Source organism: Eretmochelys imbricata, chromosome 1 (assembly GCF_965152235.1).
Source record: "Eretmochelys imbricata isolate rEreImb1 chromosome 1, rEreImb1.hap1, whole genome shotgun sequence".
Classification (NCBI taxonomy): Eukaryota; Metazoa; Chordata; order Testudines; family Cheloniidae; genus Eretmochelys; species Eretmochelys imbricata.
The window spans coordinates 272,010,207-272,033,823 of NC_135572.1; the positions used below are offsets into that span (position 1 = coordinate 272,010,207).

A 23,617-nucleotide genomic window follows, 5' to 3' on the forward strand; every position below is an offset into this window, starting at 1 on the left:
GGATGAGGGGGTGCAGGGCATTCTGGGTCCTCTCCCAACACTCTGTGATGCATCGTTTCGCATCCCAGCAATCCCTGTTCTTCCATCCACATTTGGCTCCATCTTTCAACGTTTTTTGTACTGCGTGCTCTGTCTTCCCTTTCAGTCTGCAGGAATGGAGCCCAAAGTGCTGAGGAATATGCTGATGAGTCTCGCCAGCATGTCACGTTTGGCAGTTGAGTTATTTCTTACGCTACAAACTGACAGTGAGGAGTCCGATGATGATGTCAATTCACGTAAAGCATATGACATGAGATTGCTTGTGGCATTCACAGGCATGCTCACCTCTGTTGAACACCACTTTTTGGCTTGGGAAACAAGGACTGAGTGGTGGGATCACATGGTCATGCAAGTCGGGGATGACAAGTAGTGGCTGCAGAACTTTTGGATGAGAAAAGCCACTTTCATAGGACTATGTGCTGAGTTTGCCCCCACCCTGCCGTGCAAGAACACGAGATTGAGAGCTGCCCTGCCAGTGGAGAAGCAGGTGGCTATTGCATTCTGGAAGCTGGCAACTCCAGACAGCTACCAATCAGTCGCGAACCAGTTTGGAGTAGGAAAGTCAACTGTTGGAATCGTGTTCATGCAAGTTTGCAGGGCCATTAATTGCATCCTGCTCAGAAGAACCCTGACTCTAGGTAACGTGCATGACGTCGTGGCTGGCTTTCCACAAATGGGTTTCCCTAACTGTGGAGGGGCGATAGATGGGACACATATTCCGATTCTGGCACCAGCCCACCTAGCCTCTGAGTACATTAATCGGAAGGGGTATTTCTCTATGGTTCTCCAGGCGCTTGTGGATCACCGCGGGTGGTTCATTGACATTAACACAGGCTGGCCCAGAGAGGTGCATGATGCATGCATCTTTCGGAATACTGGCCTGTTCAGGAAGCTGCAAGCCAGGACTTTCTTCCCAGACCAGAAGATCACCGTAGGGGAAGTTGAAATGCCCATTGTGATCCTTGGAGACCCTGCTTACCCTTTAATGCCCTGGCTCATGAAACCCTACACAGGGAGCCTTGACAGCAGCAAGGAGTGGCTCGACAACAGGCTCAGAAGGTGCAGAATGACTGTGGAGTGTGCTTTTGGCCGTTTAAAGGGTCGTTGGCGCTCTCTGTATGGGAAGCTGGACCTGCCCGATGACAACATCCCCGCAGCAATATCCGCGTGTTGTACCCTCCATAACATAACATTGTGAAGGGAAGGTGAAAGATTCACTCAGGCCTGGAACTCAGAGGTTCAACACCTGGAGGCTGAATTTGAACAGCCAGAGAGCAGAGCTATTAGAGGGGCCCAGTGTGGGACTGCAAGGATTAGGGATGACTTGAGGGAGCAATTTGATGCTGAAAGCCACCAGCAATGTTTGGTGCCCTGCATGGGAGTGAAGAGCAGTGGTTCCAATGTTGGTAGGAATAGTGTTTGCTACACTGACTTGCAGTGCCTGTTGCTTTCCTGGGCTAAGGTGTCTTTTACTTAATGCAATAATAAAGAATGTTTTCAAAGCCAAAAAATCCATTTATTGAAAAGAAAATTAATTTATTGAAAAGAAACACAACTGTTTGGGAAACAGAAAGGGCAAGGGGGTAGGGTGGGGAATGGTTCAATCACAGATTTCCATATGTCCTGTTCTCATACTCTTCTTTCCTGTCTGGCATGCTGTGCAGTGAGTGCTGTACTTCAGGCTGGCTAAAATGCATAGTGATGCGGGTTGAGTGCAGTGGGTAAAGGTCGTAATTTGCCGGGCTGGGTGGTGAAACTACAGGTTTTTGAGGCAGCTGGTGGCAATAAGAACCCGGATGTGGGAGAAAGTGGGTTGAAGGTCACATGGGGGCACAAGGGAAAGAGTTTTGGGATAAGGGCTTTGGAGGGGCGGGGCGCGGTAGTGCTCCGCCTGCATGGCTACAAGCACCTGTATCGAGTCCACTTGGTGCTCCATAATACTTAGAAGCTGCTCCGTACTTTGGTGCCCGCATTCTGCGTTCTCCTGGTGGACCCTCCTTTCACTCTCCCATCACTCCTGCGCTTTTTGATTTTCATTAAGGGGCTGCTGCATTACTTTATGCAGCATGTCCTCTTTGCTTCTATGTGGCCTCTTCCTAATTCTGTGGAGTCTTTTGGCCGGTGATAACACAGACGGCTGAGATCTCAAGGTCGCATCTGTAAAGGCAAAATGCAACACTTACCAGGGGCAGCATTGTTCACACCAGACAGAGCAATGATTCGCCTATACTTAAAGACAAGCACAGTTTACACAATAGCAGAATTTGCCCATCCCAAAGCGAGCGCACATAACCCACAGGAGCTCCAAAATGGTGAGTAAGCACAGGGGCAAGGGGGACTGATTGTTTCATGGACGTACTGTCCTCTGGGTTTCTGTGCCTTGGGGAGAGCTAACAGCTGCAGGAGGCCCCTATACTGAACACTGTCCCCACATTTTCCACAGGAATTCGTCCTGGAAGATATCTCACTGCTGAGGGTGACCTGGGAAGCAAGGGAGGGTCTTCTACTACAATGTGACTTCCACCCTGGCCCATATACAGCTTGCCTGTGTGCCGCAATGATTTCCCCGCCCTTCACAGCACAGAGGCATGGACATGTTAGCCTGACTGTGACAAGGAGCACAGTAGCTCTCCCAAGGAACATGCGCAAGCTCATTGCACAGCTTCTGTATGAGACCTTTGAAGAGATCACTGAGGCCAATTACCATGATGTGAGAGAGCACATCAACACCCTATTCTGCATCTAGGCATGCAAGTAGCCCTAACCCTCCTTGCCCCAAGAGCCCGCATCAAATAACTTCCTTCCCAAAATAAAAGCTACTTACCGGGCACCTCCTCTGGTGCTTGTCCTTCCCCAAGCACTGGCCGCTGCGACTGGCTACCTTCCTCCTGGCTTGAGAACAGCTCCTGGCTCCATGCATCTAGGGATGCCAGGCTGTCTCCCTCCTTCTCAGCACCCTCGCTCCTGCTTTCCCCCTCCTGCCTTGTTGAACTGGGCTCTGAAGTGTCCATGGTGGTCCTTGGAGTGGAGGTAGGGTTGCCTCCAAGTATTGCGTCAAGCTCTTTGTAGAAATTGCAGGTTGCGGGGGCAGCACCGGAGCGGCGGTTTGCCTCAAGGCCTTTGTGGTAGGCATTCCGCAGCTCCTTCACTTTAATCCTGCACTGTAGTAAGTCCCGCTCATGGCCCCTTTCCATCATGTCCCTTCATATCTGCCCAAAGGTATCGTAATTCCTATGGCTGGAGCACAGCTGGGACTGGACAGCTTCCTCCCCCCAAACACTGATGAGGTCCAGCACCTCGCCATTGCTCCATACTGGGGATCGTCTGGCTTGTGGAGGCATGGTCACCTGGAAAGATTTGCTGAGAGCACTCCACGCCTTGCTGAGCAAACAGGAAAGGGTTTTTTAAGTTCCCAGAGAATTTAAAGGGTGGATTTGATGGTTGGTCACCTGAGGACATGGCAGTAGAGTTCAAAGTGATGACCAGAGTGGTTAGAACAGGCATTCTGGGACACTTCTGGAGGCAGATCGGAGCGCATTAACAGACCAGGGCATCCACACTGGTGCCGTGGCGCTCCAGCTGTGATGCTGAAAGCGTTATGCCTCTCGTTGAGGTGTATTACCAAGAGCACTCCAGCTGCGGAGTCCAAGCACTCACGTGTCTTGCCAGTGTGGACACATCGTGAGTTAGGGCACCCGGGGCTGCTTTAATGTGCCCTAACTCACAAGTGTAGCCATGCCCTAAAGTGCCATAGCTATGCTGACATAACCCCATTGTGTAGACACAGACTACAGTTATGGAAGAGGTTTTTCCATCAGTTTAGGAACTCTCCCAGGGGCAAGCCCTCCCCTCCCCCCAAAAGTAATGATAGGTAAAGTTGATGGTAGCATTCTTCTACAAACCTAGCTGCATTTACACCAGGGGTTAAGTCAATATAGCTAGAGCACTGAACAGTTTGGATTTTTCACAGCCCTGGGAGCTGTACCTACATTGACCTATATTTTAAGTGTAGACCAGGCCTGAGTCTACACTCTCCTGACTTCAGCTGTTACATGCACTTCTCACAGGCCCATTACCTTCCTTCTTCCCATAGCCCCTCCAGGTTTACCAGGGGCATGGAATGTCAAAGAGGGTGGAATTGGTGGTTGAATTTGTGAGTGGGCGTATAGGGGCTCAGAGCAACAGGCACGTGGAGGAGGTCAGAGAAATGTGGAACAAAGGGAATAAAAGAGGAAATACATTGGAGCAGTGGTGGGGAAGTACATGAATTGGAGACTGAAGTAGATAAAAGTGGGAGAGGAGCTTTGGAGTGTTGCAAAAGGTGAGGGGGCTGCAAGAGTTCAGGGTAGGAACACTGTCCCTTTCCCAATCTTTGCCCTTTAGGTCTGTGATCTGGCACAGCTTCTGAGCTCTGAGGGGCCAGCACGGCCCTACATGACAACCCTTATTAATAATATATTTTATTGGATCAACTACTTTTGGTGAGAGAGATAAGCTTTCAAGCCACAGTGATCTTCTTCAGGTCTGGGAAATGTCACAGCTAAATACAAGATGGAACAGATTGTTTAGCATAAGCAGTTAATAGATATTTCAAGGGACCATTCAAGGTGAAGTGGCCAGTTAACGCCTCTCCAGTCATAAGGGGGAAGTGAGGGGGGAGGGGGCAAAAGCTGGGCAAAGGTATAGATTATTGTAATAAGCCATAAATCCAGTGTCTTTATTCAGTCCATGATTGAAAAATTGAAAAGTGTCTAGAAAAATTATGAATGTAAGCTCCCAGGCTCATCTTTTGAAAGTGTTGTGCAAATTTCCTTTGAGGATGGGTACTGAGAGGTCAGATATAGAGTGATCTCTTTGTGAAAAGTGTTCACCCACAGGTAATATGATGTTTTTGTCTTTTGCCATTTTTCTGTGTGAGCTCATTCGAGAGCATAGTGATTGTCTGATTTCACCCACACAGTTCTTATTGGGGCATTTAGTGCATAGGATGATGTACACCACATGTTGTGATAGGCATGCATAGGGCCCAAGGATCTGGAAGGGGGGGAGTGGGTTGATCATTATAGCAGTGGAGATATGTCTGCAGGTTTTACATCTGTTGTTGTGGCAGAACCTGGTGCTACTTTGAGCTGGTATGTCCTGGTGGGAGAGCTTGTTTCTGATGATGAGCTTGGAGAGGTTAGGGGTTGTTTGAAGGCTGGAAGAGGGGGTTCAGGAAAAATTTCTTTCAGGATGTGGTCCCTGTTGAGTATGGTTTGTAACTGTTTAATGATGCCCCATATGGGTTCCAGTGTGGGGTGGTAAATGACAACCAGGGGTGTGCAGTCAAAGAGGATTTTATTTCCATATTGAAGCAGTTTCTCTTGGAGTATTTGGATGGCCCGTTCCATGATGCAATCTACTTCTCTGGTGGAGGGCCTTTGTTTGGTGAAGGCAGTTTTATGGGTATTAAGATATATATCCTGGACTTTCTCCTCAGAGCATATTCTGTGGTATCTGAGTGGCTGTAGATAATATATGTCTTGGTGTGTTGGGGTGGTTAGTCAATCTGTGACGGTAAGTGTGGTGATCCATGAGTTTCTTGTATATAGATGTTTGTAGGATTCCATTGTTGAAGCTGATTGTGGTGTCCATGAAGTTAGTGTGTGTTCTACAGAGAGTTAAAATGGAGAGGTAGCAGTTGTTGAAGTTGTGGTGGAAATTTATGAAGAAGTTTAGGCATCTGTCTGGAGGATGAAAATAACATTGATATATCTCAAATATATCATTGGTTTTGTGGTGCATTTGAGAAAGTTTGCATATTGGGGAACCATCCTAATACCCTTGGTTGTTCCAATGGTTTGGACAAAGTGTTGTTGAATGTAAAACTGTTGTGGGTGAGGATGAAATGGATGAGTTTGAAGATGTTTTTGGGGTGGATACCTGAATGTTATCCATTATCTTGTAGATATTTGTGGCAGTCAATCATGGGGTCCTTGTGAGGGATGTTGTTGTAAAGAGAAGTGACATCCATGGTGGCAAGAATAGTGTTCTGAGGTAGGTTGTTAATGTTGCAGAGTTTCTGGAAGAAGTTGGTTGTGTCCTGGAAGAAGGTAGCCTTTTGTGGAGTGAGTGTTTTGAGGATAGTTTTGATGAGTCCCAATATTCCTTAGTATGAGTGCGTTGGCCAGATATGATGGGTCTGCCTGGGTTCCTTTGTTTATATGTCTTGGGAAACATCTAGAAGAGTGGTTCTCAACCAGCGGTATATGTACCCCTCAGGGTACGCAGAGGTCTTCCAGGGGGTACCTCAACTCATCTAGATATTTGTCTAGTTTTACAACAGGCTACATAAAAAACACTAGTGAAGTCAGTACAAACTAAAATTTCATACAGACAATGATTTGTTTACATCGCTCTATATACTATACACTGAAATTTAAGCACAGTATTTATATTCCAATTGATTTATTTTATAATTAAAATATATATATTTACCATATATTTTAAATTTTATGGTAAAAATGAGAAAGTCAGAAATTTTTCAGCAATAGTGTGCTGTGACACTTTTATATTTTTATGTCTGATTTTAGAATCATAGGACTGGAAGGGACCTTGAGAGGTCATCTGGTCCAGTCCCATGCACTCATGGCAGGACGAAGTATTATCTAGACCATTCTTGACAGGTGTTTGTCTAACCTGTTCTTAAAAATCTCCACTGATGGAGATTCCATAACCTCCCTAGGCAATTTATACCAGTACTTAACCACCCTGACAGAAAGTTTTTCCTAATGTCCACCCTAACTCTCTCTTGCTGCAATTTAAGCCCATTGCTTTTTGTCCTATCCTCAGAGGTTAAGAAGAACAATTCTTCTCCCTCCTCCTTCTAACAACCTTTTATGTACTTGAAAACTGTTATCATGTCCCCTCTCAGTCTTCTTTTTTCTAGATTAAACAAACTCAGTTTTTTCAGTCTTCCCTCATAGGTCATGTTTTCTAGACCTTTAATCATTTTTGTTGCTCTTCTCTGGACTTTCTCCAATTTGTACACATCTTTCCTGAAATGTGGCACCCAGAACTGGACACAATACTCCAGTTGAGGCCTAATCAGCACGAAGTAGAGCGGAAGAATTATTTCTCATGTTGTGCTTACAACGCTCCTGCTAATACATCCCAGAATGATATTTGCTTTTTTTGCAACAGTGCTACACCACTGACTCATATTTAGCTTATGCTCCACTATGACCCCTAAATCCCTTTCCACAGTACTCCTTCCTAGGGTATCATTTCCCATTTTGCATGTGTGCAACTGATTGTATTTTGTAAGCTAGTAGTTTTTAAGTGAAGTGAAACTTGGGGTTACACAAGTTAAGTCAGACTCCTGAAAGGGGTACAGTAGTCTGGAAAGGTTGAGAGCCACTGATGTAGAAGATTGCTGAGTTGGGTTTGTGGGGGATTAGATTACAGAGTTTCCCTTGGAGTTGTTTGGGAAAGTATTTGATGATATCTTTTATTTCCTGGGTAAACTGAGGGGTGTGGTCTTCTTTAAGTCCTTTATAATAGTTGGTAGTTCAGAGAGTTGTCAGTTGACCTCATTAACATAGACATCATTGTTGAAGACTATGATGGCACCCCCTTTGTCTGCTGGTTTAATCACTATCTGCTGGTTGGATTTCAGGGACTGTATAGCTGTCCTGTCAATGGTGGAGAGATTGTGGTGTATGTGATTTCACAGTCTTTTTTTTTTCTTTCCTGAGCAATTAGTGATCAATAGTGTGGATTTATCAATTGTGGGTTGTCCACTGTCCTGTAAGATGATTCTTTTTTCTTATGACTGTTTGTGGAAATGTGATTATTGTGGGTGGTGTCATCATTGTTATGAAAGAGTTCTTTGAGGTGAAGTTGGCAGACGAATTCTTTTAGTGCTCCACATGTTAGTATGGTAACAGTTTCTGTTGTGGGGCAGAAGCCCCGTCCCTTGGAGAGTACAGTTAATTCAGCTCCAGTTAGGGATAGTCGTGATAAATTGATGATGTTGGAGTGTCACATAGTGTTCACGTGGTGGGTCCTGGTGCCATGGTTTCTCCTGGAGGTGGTGTTCTGTGGGTTGTGGAGTTGTTGTAGTTGGTTCCACTTTTCATTTTGGTGTTGGTTTTAATTTTTTTATAGTTGCTTTGGGATTTCTGCACGATCTCCTTGTTGGTTCCCAGATTATTTTTGTTTTCCAGTGTGTGGGAGCCTGTGATGATTTCTTGTTTGATTATGTGGGGTGCAATAAGTGGTTCCTCAGGGTATGTCTTCATTAGCAACGTTAAAGCGCTGCCATGGCAGCGCTTTAACATGGCTGTGTAGTCGTGGTACCAGCACTAGGAAAGAGCTCTCCCAGTGCTGTAAAAAAACCACCCCCACAAGGGGAGTAGCTCCCAGCGCCAGGGCACTGTCTACACCAGTGCTGTACAGCGCTGGAACTTGCAGCGCTCAGGGGGGTGTTTTTTCACACCCCTGAGCGAGAAAGTTGTGGCGGTGTAAAGTGGCAGTGTAGACAAGGCCTCCGTTTTTCTGAAGTCCTTCTGCAGAGCTGTTCAGCATATTTGTAGTTTTTATTTAGTGGTCAGAGGGTTACAGGTGATGAAACCTCTGGGGATGATATTTTATTTTTTGAATTTGCTCAGGAAATAGATGTTGCTGTTAAGTTTTTCTTCGTTTGCTTCACGTTGTGACTTTTCCATTTCAAATGGCAAAAATCAATATCTCCCATTGTTGCATGCAATGTTATTGTAACCATGTTAGTCCTAGGGTATTAGAGAGACAAGAGAGAGACCCAGTGAGAGGGGAGGGTCCCAGAGCCCTGGTTCCAGCCAGAGCCAAATGTCTACACTGCAATTACACAGCCCCATATAGACCGACCCCCACGAGCCTGAGTAAGCTGACATGGGCCAGCTGTGAGTGTTTAATTTCTATGTAGACATACCCTCTGTGCTCCTTTTACACCTTTGTCATCTAGTGGCCCCAGTGCCTGTTTGGAAGGCTTCCTACTTCTGATGTCCTTTAAAAAGTTCTCTCTGTTAATTTTTTGCATCTTTAGCAAGTTGCTTCTCAAATTCTTTCCCAGCCTATCTTATTATACTTTCACACTTAACCTACCAGAGTTTGTGCACCTTTGTTTCTATTATCCACACTAGGATTTGACTTCCAAATTTTAAAGGATGCCTTTTTGCCTCTAATGGCCTCCATTGCTCTGTTGTTTAGCCACCGTGGCATTCTTTTGATCCTCTTGTTGTCTTTTCTGACTTGGGGTACATATTTAGTCTGAGCCTCTGTTGTGGTATATTTAAATAGTCCCCATGCTGATTTCAGGCATTTAACACTTGTGATTGGTCCTTTTAATGTATGTCTAACAAGTGTCCTCATTTTTGTGTAGTTTCCTTTTTTAAAGTTAAATGTTTCTGTGGCTGGTTTTTTTCTTTTTCTCTTTTTTTTTTTTTTTTTTTTTGGTATTATCCATGCTACAAGGATGTTAAATTTAATTACATTATGGTCACTATTACTGAGCAGTTCAGCTATAGTTACCTCTTGAACCACATCCTCTGCTCTTCTTAGGACTGCATCAAAAATTGCCTTTCCCCAAGTGGGTTCCAGAACTAGCTGCTCCAAGATGCAGTCATTTATAGTGTCTAGAAATTTTATCTCTGCATCATGGTCTGAGGTTACATTCATCCTGTCAATATGGGCATAGTTGCAATCACTCATTATGCATCCGATGAAGTGAGCTGTAGCTCACGAAAACTTATGCTCAAATAAATTGGTTAGTCTCTAAGGTGCCACAAGTACTCCTTTTCTTTTTGCGAATACAGACTAACACGGCTGTTACTCTGAAACTCATTATTATTGTGTTTTCTGCTTTTGTAACCTCTCTCTAACTTCCCTTTGCATTTTACAATCTCTGTGACCATCCAGGTCACTTGGCCAGTGCTATATTCCCACTGCTATACTCTTTTTATTCAAGCATGGAATTTTTATCCATAGAGATACTATGGTACAGTTTGTATCACTTAAGATTTTATCTTATTTGACTCTTCTCTTTCTTTAACATATAATTCCGCTCCCACACAAGCGCAACCTACTCTGTTGTCGTTCCTATCTATTTTTATCCTGGTATTGCAATGTCCCATTGATTATCCTTTATCCACTAAATTTCAGTTATGTCTATGATATCAATATTCTCATTTAATGCCAGGCACTCTAGTTCACCCATCATATTAAGACTTCCACATTTCTTTATTAGCATTTATACATTTTGTCAGTATTCAGTTGCTTGCCTTCAGGTGTTATATTTAAATGGAACTCTGTTACATTTGACTGTTCCTCATTGCCTCCTACCTGTACGTTGCCAACTTCTTTTCTGTCCTCTTTACTAGGATACAGTGTTCCCCCTTTAATAAATTCATCCCTAAGGGACATCTCCACTCAAACTGTGTGCTCCTTTGCACCTGTTGGCATTCCCCCACCACTCTTTTTTTAACTGTATGTGACAGCTGTCTGGTTGCCTTTTGGTTAAGGAGGAGCCCATTCCTCCTGTATAGGCCACTCCTTTCCCATAAGGTTCCCCAGTTTCTAATCAGCCTACGTCCCTCATCTCTATGCCATTGCCTCATCCACACATTGAGACCCTGCAGTTCTGCCTTTCTTACTGGCCCTGCATGTGGAACTGGAAGCATTTAAGAGAATGCTACCATGTACATCCTGGACTTTAATCTCTTAACTAGCAGCCAAAATTCCAGGACCTTTCTCCTACATTTCCTTATATCACTGGTACCCACATGTACCACGATCATCAGCTCATCCCCAGCACTATTTAGATAGCCCATGGCTACTTCACCAAGCTGAAGGAGGGGTATCTGGCTCCCCTTCCCTCTACTGGTCTCTGAACACAGGAATAACACAGAACTCCCCTCATGCTCCATGCTGTCTCCAGCAGTAGGAGGCTCTAGGTTAATCCTACAGGCCCCCATACTGCTGCTCTTAGAGGGAAGGGGAAGTCAGAGCAGTGCAGTCAATTGTGTGCACAAAGCGAGTCTAGAGAGTCGGAGGTGTGAATTGGGTGACACAGGGAAGTTCAGCTCTGCCCTTTCCAAAATAATACAGCCATGCCCTCGCCCCTATTTCTGTCCCCCTTCAAAAACTGCTGCTACTGACTGTATGTCAGCCCCTTCATTGTTCCTCTGTCTGCTTCTGAACTCCTCAGCCTGCTCCTATGTAGGGAGGCATGCTGGGGAGGAAGGGTTAAGCTGTGTTGGACATGTGAAAAGTCCTTGAGATGACGCGTTGACAATGAAGAGATTAATGTGCAGCCAGTGCCGTCTCTGGCTGGGGTAACTATTGCCAAGGAACCAGAAGAAGTGGAGGGAGAGTCTGTAAAATATGAGGATGCTGAGAAATTACGTTTTAATAAAACAAGGAAATTTACTATCCAAAAACTTTGTTAATACAGGTTGCCCAGCACTGCCTAGTGCCCCTCCACATTGTGGAAGGTTGGTAAACTTAAACCTCTGATAGCTGAAGTTAAAAAGTCAAGGTACACAACACAATCTTTATTGTGCCCTCTTTGATTGATGTCCCAAAATGTTAACAACAAACATACTAGCACTCTACACTCATAGATACTTCAGAATATGGTGGGAACAGAGCACAATGAGCACTATATGACAAAGTCTAACAACTTCTGTTCACTAAGGCAAAAACTTGGATTTAGTTCAGGCATAGCCAACAGGAGTTACCTACACATGGCTGACACTCAAAGCCTACTCCAAACAGGCCATCCCAAACCTGCAAAATGTTACCACCCTTTCTTTCTTGTCCTAACAATTCCTATGACCATTATCTTCACCTATCCCCCACTAAGTCCTGGAGACCACTGTTATGTATGCCACCAGACTGCTAACAATCCCCAGGATAAGACCAAACATAAACATGAGCATATTCTCTTATTCATTTCTCGTGTTTACTTTTTAAGGCATTATCATTAATGAACCATTTCCAGTGGTTAATTCAAGCATTAGGGGTGCATCGGGGGAGCAATATAAACTTTAATTTACCATTTTCTGGTTTTCAGAGGTTTCAGGTTGTCCACTCTCCAACTTCTGGAAAAGGAGAAGGTAATGCTTGGCAACCTTAACTCTACATTACCTAAGTTTTTGGGCTTAAATTAAATTGATTAATTATTATTAATTATTAATGTACAGTTTTGAGAGAAAAAATATATGTATACATTCAATTTGCCTGGGCAAGGGAATGACTTGAGAAACTGGAAGGGAAAGGGATTTATAGTCAGCCATTTAAATTTTTATTTTATTTTCATTTTATGGCTAGTTTAATTGTATTTGTTTATTTTAGCTCCTGACAGTTGTGAGAAAAGACCTTGTTCTTAAAAATCATTATTCTGTTATCAGAATCAGATTGTAATATTAATAATAATATTGATATTTTATAAATAAGTAATTTAATAACTAAATAAAATAAAAGTTATTCTACTATATATTTAATATATTCAAAAGGGCAAACAGGAAACAATACACAAACAAAACAACCATGAGGTCTAGCTACATGCGTCTCAGTTTCTCCTGTGCAGTTTAATTTCATACTGTAATCTCTGCAACCCTGAAAGAACAAATTGAAACATCCATGAAAATAGAAACAAAATATAAGGATGGAAAAACTGCTGCTGTATTTCACGTATAATTACAAGACCAAATGATCAGTAAGCAGTGTCACAGCTTGTTGTGTTTTTCACAGCACCAAAAAACCCCAACAAAACACCTCCCAAATATGAACCAACCAACCAGAAACAAAACTTACTCCAAGCAGGTCAATAAGGGAGAAAAGCCAGAGGCCTTCAAGTTCATTTCTATAGTTATTGATTTTACCCAGAAGCTGGAAGTGCTGGATAGCATATAAAAAAGACTAGAGAGAGAGGCACTAACACAGCAGTGTGTGTGTAACTGGGAGGAAAAGGTGCTAATATTATATGACTGATAAAACATTTAATCATTACCACCTATGATTTGCAGAGATCAACAAAGCTAAGGTAACCCATTATTGTGTAGAACGTTCACTGTTTTGTCTTGGGGCCTGGGCAATATATATATGGGCTAGCTTTCCAATTAGTTGGACAAATATATATATACACAGTATATGTGTGGTTCCCTTCCCACCCCCCCCGACATTCTACTGAGTAATTCAAAATCTAGCCCTTTTACAATAATAAACATGAAACCTTTGTTTCGACTTTATAAATTAAAGCAAGGATAAGGGTCTCTTCCAGCCACCCCCACTCTCAACTTTCCCTTTGTGAAATAGGAGAGGAGCCTGCTTTTCTGAGTGCCGGTTCTGTAACCATTCAAATCAGTAGTCACACCCTGGCAGCGACATCATTCACATTATGTGAGGAGACAGAAAACAGAACCAACGTAGGTACCCAGCCTCGTCCCTTATGATTAGATCTGAATGTAGCAGATTTTAAACCCTCCTTTGTTCAAATTTTGGAAAATGGCGACGAATGTCGGAGAGGCTTAGAGAGAGGGGGAGAAAGAAATCTGTCAGTGAACCCGATTGGTCATATTTTGCCGCAGATTCCTACTTGAAACCGGGAAGGAGGGGAAGCTTTACAAAGCCACACAATAGCAGCCATCCCCACCCCACCCCACGGGAAGCCGCGTTATCGAAAGGGAAAATATTCAAAAGACAAGCAGAAAAGACATTGTAAAGAGATTCCTAATTTGACCAGCAGCACGCTGAGAGAGACCCAGCCATGTCAGGAAACGTGGGCTTCCAGGGCAGTTATAATGATTAGCGCTAGCCTGAGTCTCCTAATCCTAAAGCTGTCAATTTTTTTTAGCCTGCTTGCTAAAGGAAACCAGTGGGGGGGGGGGAAAAAAAAAGCTGGAATGTTTTGCCTGCCTAGCACCGTCCCGTCCCAACCGCCGCAGGCATGGACAGCGAAGAGCGAGGGGGGAGGAAAGGTGCAAATAGCCCGCCCTTTTTCCTCTGCAGTTCTCAATCAGGTCGTACTTCAGGCAATATACAGAGACGGCCACCCATTCTCGCTTCACAGCTTTGTCTGTAATCCTAGCGAACATGTCTGGTCGTGGTAAGGGAGGCAAGGGTCTCGGAAAAGGAGGCGCTAAGCGTCATAGAAAGGTGTTGAGGGACAATATCCAGGGCATAACCAAGCCAGCAATTCGCCGTTTGGCTCGTCGTGGGGGTGTAAAGCGCATTTCGGGTCTCATTTATGAGGAGACTCGGGGAGTGCTGAAAGTATTTTTGGAGAACGTGATCCGAGATGCTGTTACTTACACTGAGCATGCGAAGCGGAAGACTGTGACTGCTATGGACGTTGTTTATGCACTGAAGCGTCAAGGTCGTACTCTCTACGGATTTGGAGGCTAAACCCGTGCCTGTAATAGTCTGTTAGAAAACATTTATAACCCAAAGGCTCTTTTCAGAGCCACCCACCCTTTCATGAAAAGAGCTGTTGTTCTTGGAGAACTCTTGGACAAGTGGTATTCATGCCTTGTTTATATATTCCTTAATCAAACTAATAATTATCTAAGGTGAAGCGAAACTTATAGAATGATTGCACTATTTGCGCTATAAATAAAAGGTAAGGTAGTCCTTTACTTTTCCACTGGGGAAGTACTTGCAACACACACACCCCACGCCAGCGTGAGGACTCCGTGAAAGCCGCACACACGGCTCAAAATGTATGCGAGCGTACCTACATGCAAAAGAGGAACCATAGAAGGACGATGTTGTATGTTAGCTTGCGGGAGTTATAATAGAGGAACTACCCCGACCCACGAACTACAGGGAAAAAGGGGGGTTTCCGATAATAAAGCAGAGTATAACACCTTAAGTGTTCGTGCATTAAGCTTAAAAAAAAAAAAAAAAAGCCCATTAATATCCTAGGCCAACAGCGAGCTGTTTTACCTTCCGCAAGGATAACATACTATGTATGTACCTTTCCAAGCCACTTAAAATATTAAAGCAGGGATACAGCTCTTTTCCGTGTAAACGTGGTGGCTCTTAAAAGAGCCTTTGGGTTTTTAAGTGGTTGCAAAAGAGGGGCTTTACGCTCTTTCCCCACGGATGCGCCGGGCCAACTGGATATCTTTAGGCATAATCGTGACTCTCTTAGCATGAATAGCACACAGGTTGGTATCCTCGAAAAGACCAACTAGATATGCCTCACTAGCCTCCTGCAGAGCCATAACAGCCGAACTCTGGAAGCGCAAGTCAGTCTTGAAATCCTGGGCGATTTCACGCACCAGGCGCTGGAAGGGCAACTTGCGGATGAGCAGCTCAGTAGATTTCTGATAACGGCGAATCTCTCGTAGGGCCACAGTACCGGGGCGATAACGATGGGGCTTTTTCACTCCCCCAGTAGCAGGCGCGCTCTTCCGAGCAGCCTTAGTAGCCAACTGTTTACGAGGGGCTTTACCACCGGTAGATTTACGGGCGGTCTGCTTGGTCCTGGCCATTCTGCACAATCACTTCTCTTAACTCTGAAAACAAGAAGCAAAATGAATCGAGCCGAGCGCGCTGACCGCTCTTTATAGACAAACTCTGTCTCTTGATTGGATGAGAAAGAGACGACAACTCTCATTGGACTATTCAAAATAAATGTGCAAAGCCCGCGTTATTCACAGAAAGCTCCGATTAAGGCACGTCAGTAATACCCCCGGAAGTGTGGATGGGGTAGCTGTACAGAGGAATTTCTTAAGTGACCGATCGATTGAATTATATTATAATTCATGGATCTCATAAACGCATGGCCACTTTTTTTCTGACCGTCTCCTCACTGAACATTTGGAAGGAGAGAGAACTAAAATTATTTTAAATGTTAAAGACTGATTTCAAGGGTGATGATTTCGTTATTTTGCAAATGGAAAGAAACCGCATGAACCAGTGTTGGAAAACAGAGCGGACTGGCGAGGAGAAGATTCTGTGAGCCAGAAAGGAGGGCAGCAGGGAAGCAATTCCGTGACGTGTCCCCCTCACAGCACTCCCAAGAGTGCTAGAATTGGAGCTTTCTGTGATGGCCATGCGTTTATGAGATCCATGAATTATAATATAATTCAATCGATCGGTCACTTAAGAAATGTGACTTAAGAAATGTCACTTAAGAAATGTGACTTAAGAAATTATATTATAATTCATGGATCTCATAAACGCATGGCCATCACAGAAAGCTCCAATTCTAGCACTCTTGGGAGTGCTGTGAGGGGGACACGTCACGGAATTGCTTCCCTGCTGCCCTCCTTTCTGGCTCACAGAATCTTCTCCTCGCCAGTCCGCTCTGTTTTCCAACACTGGTTCATGCGGTTTCTTTCCATTTGCAAAATAACGAAATCATCACCCTTGAAATCAGTCTTTAACATTTAAAATAATTTTAGTTCTCTCTCCTTCCAAATGTTCAGTGAGGAGACGGTCAGAAAAAAAGTGGCCATGCGTTTATGAGATCCATGAATTATAATATAATTCAATCGATCGGTCACTTAAGAAATTCCTCTGTACAGCTACCCCATCCACACTTCCGGGGGTATTACTGACGTGCCTTAATCGGAGCTTTCTGTGAATAACGCGGGCTTTGCACATTTATTTTGAATAGTCCAATGAGAGTTGTCGTCTCTTTCTCATCCAATCAAGAGACAGAGTTTGTCTATAAAGAGCGGTCAGCGCGCTCGGCTCGATTCATTTTGCTTCTTGTTTTCAGAGTTAAGAGAAGTGATTGTGCAGAATGGCCAGGACCAAGCAGACCGCCCGTAAATCTACCGGTGGTAAAGCCCCTCGTAAACAGTTGGCTACTAAGGCTGCTCGGAAGAGCGCGCCTGCTACTGGGGGAGTGAAAAAGCCCCATCGTTATCGCCCCGGTACTGTGGCCCTACGAGAGATTCGCCGTTATCAGAAATCTACTGAGCTGCTCATCCGCAAGTTGCCCTTCCAGCGCCTGGTGCGTGAAATCGCCCAGGATTTCAAGACTGACTTGCGCTTCCAGAGTTCGGCTGTTATGGCTCTGCAGGAGGCTAGTGAGGCATATCTAGTTGGTCTTTTCGAGGATACCAACCTGTGTGCTATTCATGCTAAGAGAGTCACGATTATGCCTAAAGATATCCAGTTGGCCCGGCGCATCCGTGGGGAAAGAGCGTAAAGCCCCTCTTTTGCAACCACTTAAAAACCCAAAGGCTCTTTTAAGAGCCACCACGTTTACACGGAAAAGAGCTGTATCCCTGCTTTAATATTTTAAGTGGCTTGGAAAGGTACATACATAGTATGTTATCCTTGCGGAAGGTAAAACAGCTCGCTGTTGGCCTAGGATATTCATGGGCTTTTTTTTTTTTTTTTAAGCTTAATGCACGAACACTTAAGGTGTTATACTCTGCTTTATTATCGGAAACCCCCCTTTTTCCCTGTAGTTCGTGGGTCGGGGTAGTTCCTCTATTATAACTCCCGCAAGCTAACATACAACATCGTCCTTCTATGGTTCCTCTTTTGCATGTAGGTACGCTCGCATACATTTTGAGCCGTGTGTGCGGCTTTCACGGAGTCCTCACGCTGGCGTGGGGTGTGTGTGTTGCAAGTACTTCCCCAGTGGAAAAGTAAAGGACTACCTTACCTTTTATTTATAGCGCAAATAGTGCAATCATTCTATAAGTTTCGCTTCACCTTAGATTATTAGTTTGATTAAGGAATATATAAACAAGGCATGAATACCACTTGTCCAAGAGTTCTCCAAGAACAACAGCTCTTTTCATGAAAGTGTGGGTGGCTCTGAAAAGAGCCTTTGGGTTATAAATGTTTTCTAACAGACTATTACAGGCACGGGTTTAGCCTCCAAATCCGTACAGAGTACGACCTTGACGCTTCAGTGCATAAACAACGTCCATAGCAGTCACAGTCTTCCGCTTCGCATGCTCAGTGTAAGTAACAGCATCTCGGATCACGTTCTCCAAAAATACTTTCAGCACTCCCCGAGTCTCCTCATAAATGAGACCTGAAATGCGCTTTACACCCCCACGACGAGCCAAACGGCGAATTGCTGGCTTGGTTATGCCCTGGATATTGTCCCTCAACACCTTTCTATGACGCTTAGCGCCTCCTTTTCCGAGACCCTTGCCTCCCTTACCACGACCAGACATGTTCGCTAGGATTACAGACAAAGCTGTGAAGCGAGAATGGGTGGCCGTCTCTGTATATTGCCTGAAGTACGACCTGATTGAGAACTGCAGAGGAAAAAGGGCGGGCTATTTGCACCTTTCCTCCCCCCTCGCTCTTCGCTGTCCATGCATGCGGCGGTTGGGACGGGACGGTGCTAGGCAGGCAAAACATTCCAGCTTCCCCCCCCCGGTTTCCTTTAGCAAGCAGGCTAAAAAAAATTGACAGCTTTAGGATTAGGAGACTCAGGCTAGCGCTAATCATTATAACTGCCCTGGAAGCCCACGTTTCCTGACACGGCTGGGTCTCTCTCAGCGTGCTGCTGGTCAAATTAGGAATCTCTTTACAATGTCTTTTCTGCTTGTCTTTTGAATATTTTCCCTTTCGATAACGCGGCTTCCCGTGGGGTGGGGTGGGGATGGCTGCTATTGTGTGGCTTTGTAAAGCTTCCCCTCCTTCCCGGTTTCAAGTAGGAATCTGCGGCAAAATATGACCAATCGGGTTCACTGACAGATTTCTTTCTCCCCCTCTCTCTAAGCCTCTCCGACATTCGTCGCCATTTTCCAAAATTTGAACAAAGGAGGGTTCAAAATCTGCTACATTCAGATCTAATCATAAGGGACGAGGCTGGGTACCTACGTTGGTTCTGTTTTCTGTCTCCTCACATAATGTGAATGATGTCGCTGCCAGGGTGTGACTACTGATTTGAATGGTTACAGAACCGGCACTCAGAAAAGCAGGCTCCTCTCCTGAGTTCAGGGGACTGGACTGGATGACCTCTTGAGGTCCTTTCCACTCCTATGATTCTATGAAATCTAATTAATCTGTTTCACAAAGGGAGTTGTGGGAGTGTGGGGGAAATATAGGTAGCCTTTCTTTTATAAAGTGGGCACAAAGGGGGTGGGGGTTGTGTGTGATTTTGTAAGGGCTAGGTTTTTACTTACTTGGACCAAGGTACTGGGAAAAATACCCACATCTACCCAAAATTATGCAATCTATGTATATTTGCCCAGGTACACATACACGGTAATTAGTGAATTACATAGTAACAGGTTGTCTTTGGTTTGCTGATCTCTGCAAATCACCAGTGATAAAGGTTTTCTTAAAGTCAGTCATGAAATACAGCACTGTTTTATTTTTATTTTTCCTTTGTTTCCATCTTGGGAGGTGTAGGTTTTGTTGGTTGGTTGGTTTTGGTTCCCCCCTCCCCAATTCATTCATTTGGTGTGCTCCCCACATGGAAGAAAACAAGGAAATGTATGAGTTTTAACCAGGCAGCAATTTTATTATTCAAATTACATCCAAGGTCCCCATGGGGAAACAGATCACCACAGTCACTCCCACTCCACTGATCCTTTGCCAATTCTTGGACCCTCCACTGCTCAGGAAGCCAATCACACTAGAAAGGTCTCTGGGCACTTCCACTCACCCACTAGCATCCCTCTCTCTTTCAGTGGTTGAGATGAGAAGGGACCTCAAACTCCAGCTAGCACCACATCAAGTGTATTGGCAGCGTGGTTCCTATAGGATAATGCCTGACTCCTTCCCCTCCCTGTGAAGGTTGCTGTGCCCCATGCTAGGAAGAGGAATCTCTCACTTCCACAGGGTAAGACATGAGATAGACTAAGCCCTGGTGTCCTGCTCTTAAATCTTTCCACCAAGAGGAGTTAAGTATATTCCAGTTCCTGTCAGGGAGGTCAAACAAGCCTCTGTTCATATTACAGTGTGCACGTCACAAGTATGGACCATTTAGGGCAAGTAGGATTCCATCCCAAAGGTAGTTCTGCTCAGCTCAGCATGAGGTCTGCACTCCCGATGCCCACTTGAGGGCACACAAGGAGTGATATAGAAGAAATTCCAAACTTGAGCCATTTTCCCCATTCAGGAATCTTGTAAAGAGTGTTCAATTCATGCAGTAAGTGACTGGTGCTCTCACACTGGAACCAGGCTGTGGGTACATGAAACACCCGTCTCCTTGGAAGAATTGTGCACTGGCCCTGACCAATGTGCTTGAACAGGACTGGTATGCAAGGACAGAGACGGACCCATTTAATACCTTCTAAGGCATAATCTACTAATCCAGGCATTGGCAGGGAAACGGGGAGGAGGGGTTAAACTACCACCTTCACTAATGCCTTGCCATGAGGACTCAATGAGGCCATCAGGCTCAGAGGATTCTACTTTAGATTCTCCCATTTAACAGATAAGACTACAGGCCTGCAAAGCTGAAGGCTGCGCTTTATCATGCTTTGGAGACATGGCTTACTGTCTCATGACCATGGAGGGACAGAGGACATCAGGGGCTACCACGTTATCCATATTTCCAGCATGACAGAAATATTAACATAGAGGTGGCTCCTTACTGAAAAGCAAAGTTGCTTTAGTTCTGTAAGCAAAGAGAAGTCTCTCCTGAGACATTACATCAGACAACGTAAACTAAAAACCAGAGTTCTGCACAGCTTACATACAAGCCCCTTCCCACATCTCATACCAGTGTCTGCTTAGTGTACTGTTCTCACAGGGTTTTTCAAGCACCTTTCACTAGATGATCTATTCATACCTTCATTGTCTTGGTTTCCCTTGGGAAGCGTGGGATTCAGCCAGGTGTGGTAATAGTAACTGTTTATTGTGGTCCCCTAGCTTGTATTGTACATTAGAATGTAAAAGGCTGCACTCTCATGGATAAAGACTCCTGCCCCTTTGCTCCAGTTAGGGGTTTGCCCTAATATAGCTATAAGTCTGCAAACCTCAAACTAAAGTTTATAAGGCTGAAGCAGGGCTTCAATCCATTAAACTGCTGTAGGAAAGGACCCTGGTTGAATATTGTATGTGGAGGGGGACGGGCCGCTCCTCAATAGATTTCTCATTACATCAGACCACATGCCAGAGGGATAAAGTTGCCAACAGCATCAACACCGGGCATACCACCTATTGCCAGTGGTTGAAGGTTTCCATTTTCACTTCCACACATACCAGTTGCTATGTTGTGCATATGTTCAGGCTGCAAGAATGGCTAGTGTCCCAGAGAAGATGAGGGCGAGATCGCAACCATAGGGGAATGCTCAAATAGAAAGGGTCTCCAACTGTATCAGAAGCAAGAACCAAGCCAAGGGGTGTCAGCCCTAGCTCCAGATCAGGGTGATCAGTCCAGCCACCACATTGCCCTACCGGAGTAGTGATGGGCCCAGGGCACAAACCAACTAGATTGGCACATCAAGGCAGAGTCACAAGGTAAAACCCACCCTACAGGTGAGGGGGGGGCAGCAAACTGGGCCCACTCCCAGGCTAGCATTTGGCTGCTGATCACCACAAATCACAAGTGATATTGATTTTCTTGAAATCAGTCATGAAATATATAGCACTTTTACTTTTCCTTATCTCTGCATTTTGTTTTGTTTTTTCTTGTTGTTGATTGTTTTTTTCTCCGCAATTTGATGCAACAATGTAACCTAGAAGAGTAATTTTAAAAAAAAGTGGAGTAGAAAGAGTTGGGGAGGGGATTTATTGGCTTATTATGATATAGTATTTGTTATATAAAGAGAGCCCAGGGAAGCTTGTTTGTTTGCTTGCTTGCTTGGTTTTGTTATTGATTGTTGTTTTTGTTTGTTAAATCCCACTTTCACCTTTGAAAACAGTGATTTTATTTAAAAAATATTTAATATTTACAGATGATCAAAATAGTGATGGATTATTTATATAATTCCTGAGAGTTTACAGTATAAAGATAGAAGTAAATATAACCAGAGGTGGATAAAGGTGTCACAGATTTTTTTTCAATTAAAAGATATTTGTCATATAATTTGTTAGTATCACATTTTCTTTGTGCATTTTCTAATTTTTAATCGTTTTGTCCCTGTTTTCCTTGCATCAGCAGAAAACTTTCACAGAAGCTTTCTCAGCCGCCCTTAATTAAGGGGCAGAAGTTATGTTTCTCAACATTTCTTACAATTTTGCGTGTTATCACCAAATAATGCCTTCCTCGGACACATTTATTATATATTTTTAAATTCTCTTTCAAAACAAGGCACTAAACAAAAAGCTTTATGAAGTAAATGGTATTATTTATATGAAAATTAAACACATGTTTTCAGGATGAAGTTATAGAAAATCCTAATAGACTTTGTAAACTATATAAATTAAAAAAAGAAAGGTGATAGAAACAGTAACCTCAGTTTGTAAATAGATTTTTCACACCATATTGGTTTGATAACATCACTTAAGGATTTTAGGGTGGGATTTTCCTCAAAAGCACTGAGATGTGGCCTAACTGCTTCAACTGCAGTAACTGGTAAAAAAAAAAATCCCATTCTATTGAGTTCAGTTGGAACTGAGTTAGTCTATAGGTGAGTGATTTTGACAAACCCTGCATCATGAACATGAATTACTAATGATCTAGGCAATGAGCATTTACTGTGGTTAAGGAAAAAGTCAGTTTTCTGGAAAACTAGGGTGGAAGAAAGGAAAATGTGCATAGTCCAATAATAATGTTAGATCACTTCAGTTTCTGTTTGATAAATGTAAACAACTGAACCAAACAGCAGTGGCTTTTATTAAACAATTTAAACATAATTTACAATGTAGAGAAAGTAGATAAAATAGACTACCCTATTGCTACAGTGCTTGACTGAAAATTGGAATGGCTCTAACCTTTGGATTTGAAAGTGTAGGATAACAACACCTAACTATGGTTTAGAATGACTCATTAAAGAATATATATTTGTATAAAATCAACTCCCCACAATTCCATAATAAAAATATAGATGTCCACTTTGAAGATACTTTGATTGTATTAAATCATTACATTTTCTTATTCATAATAATACTATTATTCAATGTTGAATTTACACATTATTTTTATTATCACAGCTACCCTGGTTAGATTTCAATAAACAAATTTACATTTTGATTAGTAATATATAGAGGTCTTGAATCTAACTTTGTTTTACATGACGCACACAGTCCATGTAAAACAAAAGAAAATACCAAGTGTGTGCTAACTAAGCTGGTATCCTGAAAGCACATGCAATGTATTTAATTTTAATCACAAGAAGTCAATAGGAAAGTACAGCATTAAGCATTTTGTCTTTGCAGGATGACAGGTGAAATTCTGGCCTCACTGAAGTCAAGGCCAAAAACTCATTGACTTCAATAAAGCTAGATATTCCCTGGCTCATTGGTCCTGCAATGAGTTACACACAGGCAGACCTCTGTGGTCCTAATTATAGTATCATTTTGTCATTTTAACCTTCACCTATTGTTCTTATAAAGGATTTCCATTTTATTGCATCTCAAATATTTCCACATCAAATTTGTTGTTTACAATTTTTTTCACCCAACTGCCACCACTTTAAATTCATCGTTTATTCTGAAAAACTGTTTTTATAGTTTT

At 43.5% G+C, this 23,617-nt stretch overlaps 4 protein-coding genes across 4 annotated transcripts; 2 read left to right on the forward strand and 2 right to left on the reverse strand.

Moving 5' to 3' along the window:
* Nucleotides 1–14,151: 14,151 nt before the first annotated feature.
* On the forward strand, nucleotides 14,152–14,463 carry LOC144259428 (histone H4). The gene has a single exon (XM_077807643.1). The coding sequence runs from the start codon at nucleotides 14,152–14,154 to the stop codon at nucleotides 14,461–14,463; it is 312 nt and encodes a 103-aa protein (XP_077663769.1).
* A 680-nt stretch (nucleotides 14,464–15,143) lies between these two features.
* LOC144259429 (histone H3) lies at nucleotides 15,144–15,554 on the reverse strand. Its single transcript, XM_077807644.1, has one exon. The coding sequence runs from the start codon at nucleotides 15,552–15,554 to the stop codon at nucleotides 15,144–15,146; it is 411 nt and encodes a 136-aa protein (XP_077663770.1).
* A 1,259-nt stretch (nucleotides 15,555–16,813) lies between these two features.
* Nucleotides 16,814–17,596, forward strand: LOC144259430 (histone H3). Its single transcript, XM_077807645.1, has one exon. The coding sequence runs from the start codon at nucleotides 16,814–16,816 to the stop codon at nucleotides 17,222–17,224; it is 411 nt and encodes a 136-aa protein (XP_077663771.1). The 3' UTR covers nucleotides 17,225–17,596.
* Nucleotides 17,597–17,874: 278 nt separating this feature from the next.
* LOC144259432 (histone H4) lies at nucleotides 17,875–18,213 on the reverse strand. Its single transcript, XM_077807646.1, has one exon. It carries the CDS (start codon nucleotides 18,210–18,212, stop codon nucleotides 17,901–17,903), a length of 312 nt encoding a protein of 103 aa, XP_077663772.1. The 5' UTR covers nucleotide 18,213; the 3' UTR covers nucleotides 17,875–17,900.
* Nucleotides 18,214–23,617: the final 5,404 nt, after the last annotated feature.

What these genes read in the sequence shown, in the direction of transcription:
- LOC144259430 (XM_077807645.1), top strand. Translation starts at nt 16,814, where the DNA reads ATGGCCAGGACCAAGCAGACCGCCCGTAAATCTACCGGTGGTAAAGCC.
- LOC144259429 (XM_077807644.1), bottom strand. Translation starts at nt 15,554, where the DNA reads ATGGCCAGGACCAAGCAGACCGCCCGTAAATCTACCGGTGGTAAAGCC.
- LOC144259432 (XM_077807646.1), bottom strand. Translation starts at nt 18,212, where the DNA reads ATGTCTGGTCGTGGTAAGGGAGGCAAGGGTCTCGGAAAAGGAGGCGCT.
- LOC144259428 (XM_077807643.1), top strand. Translation starts at nt 14,152, where the DNA reads ATGTCTGGTCGTGGTAAGGGAGGCAAGGGTCTCGGAAAAGGAGGCGCT.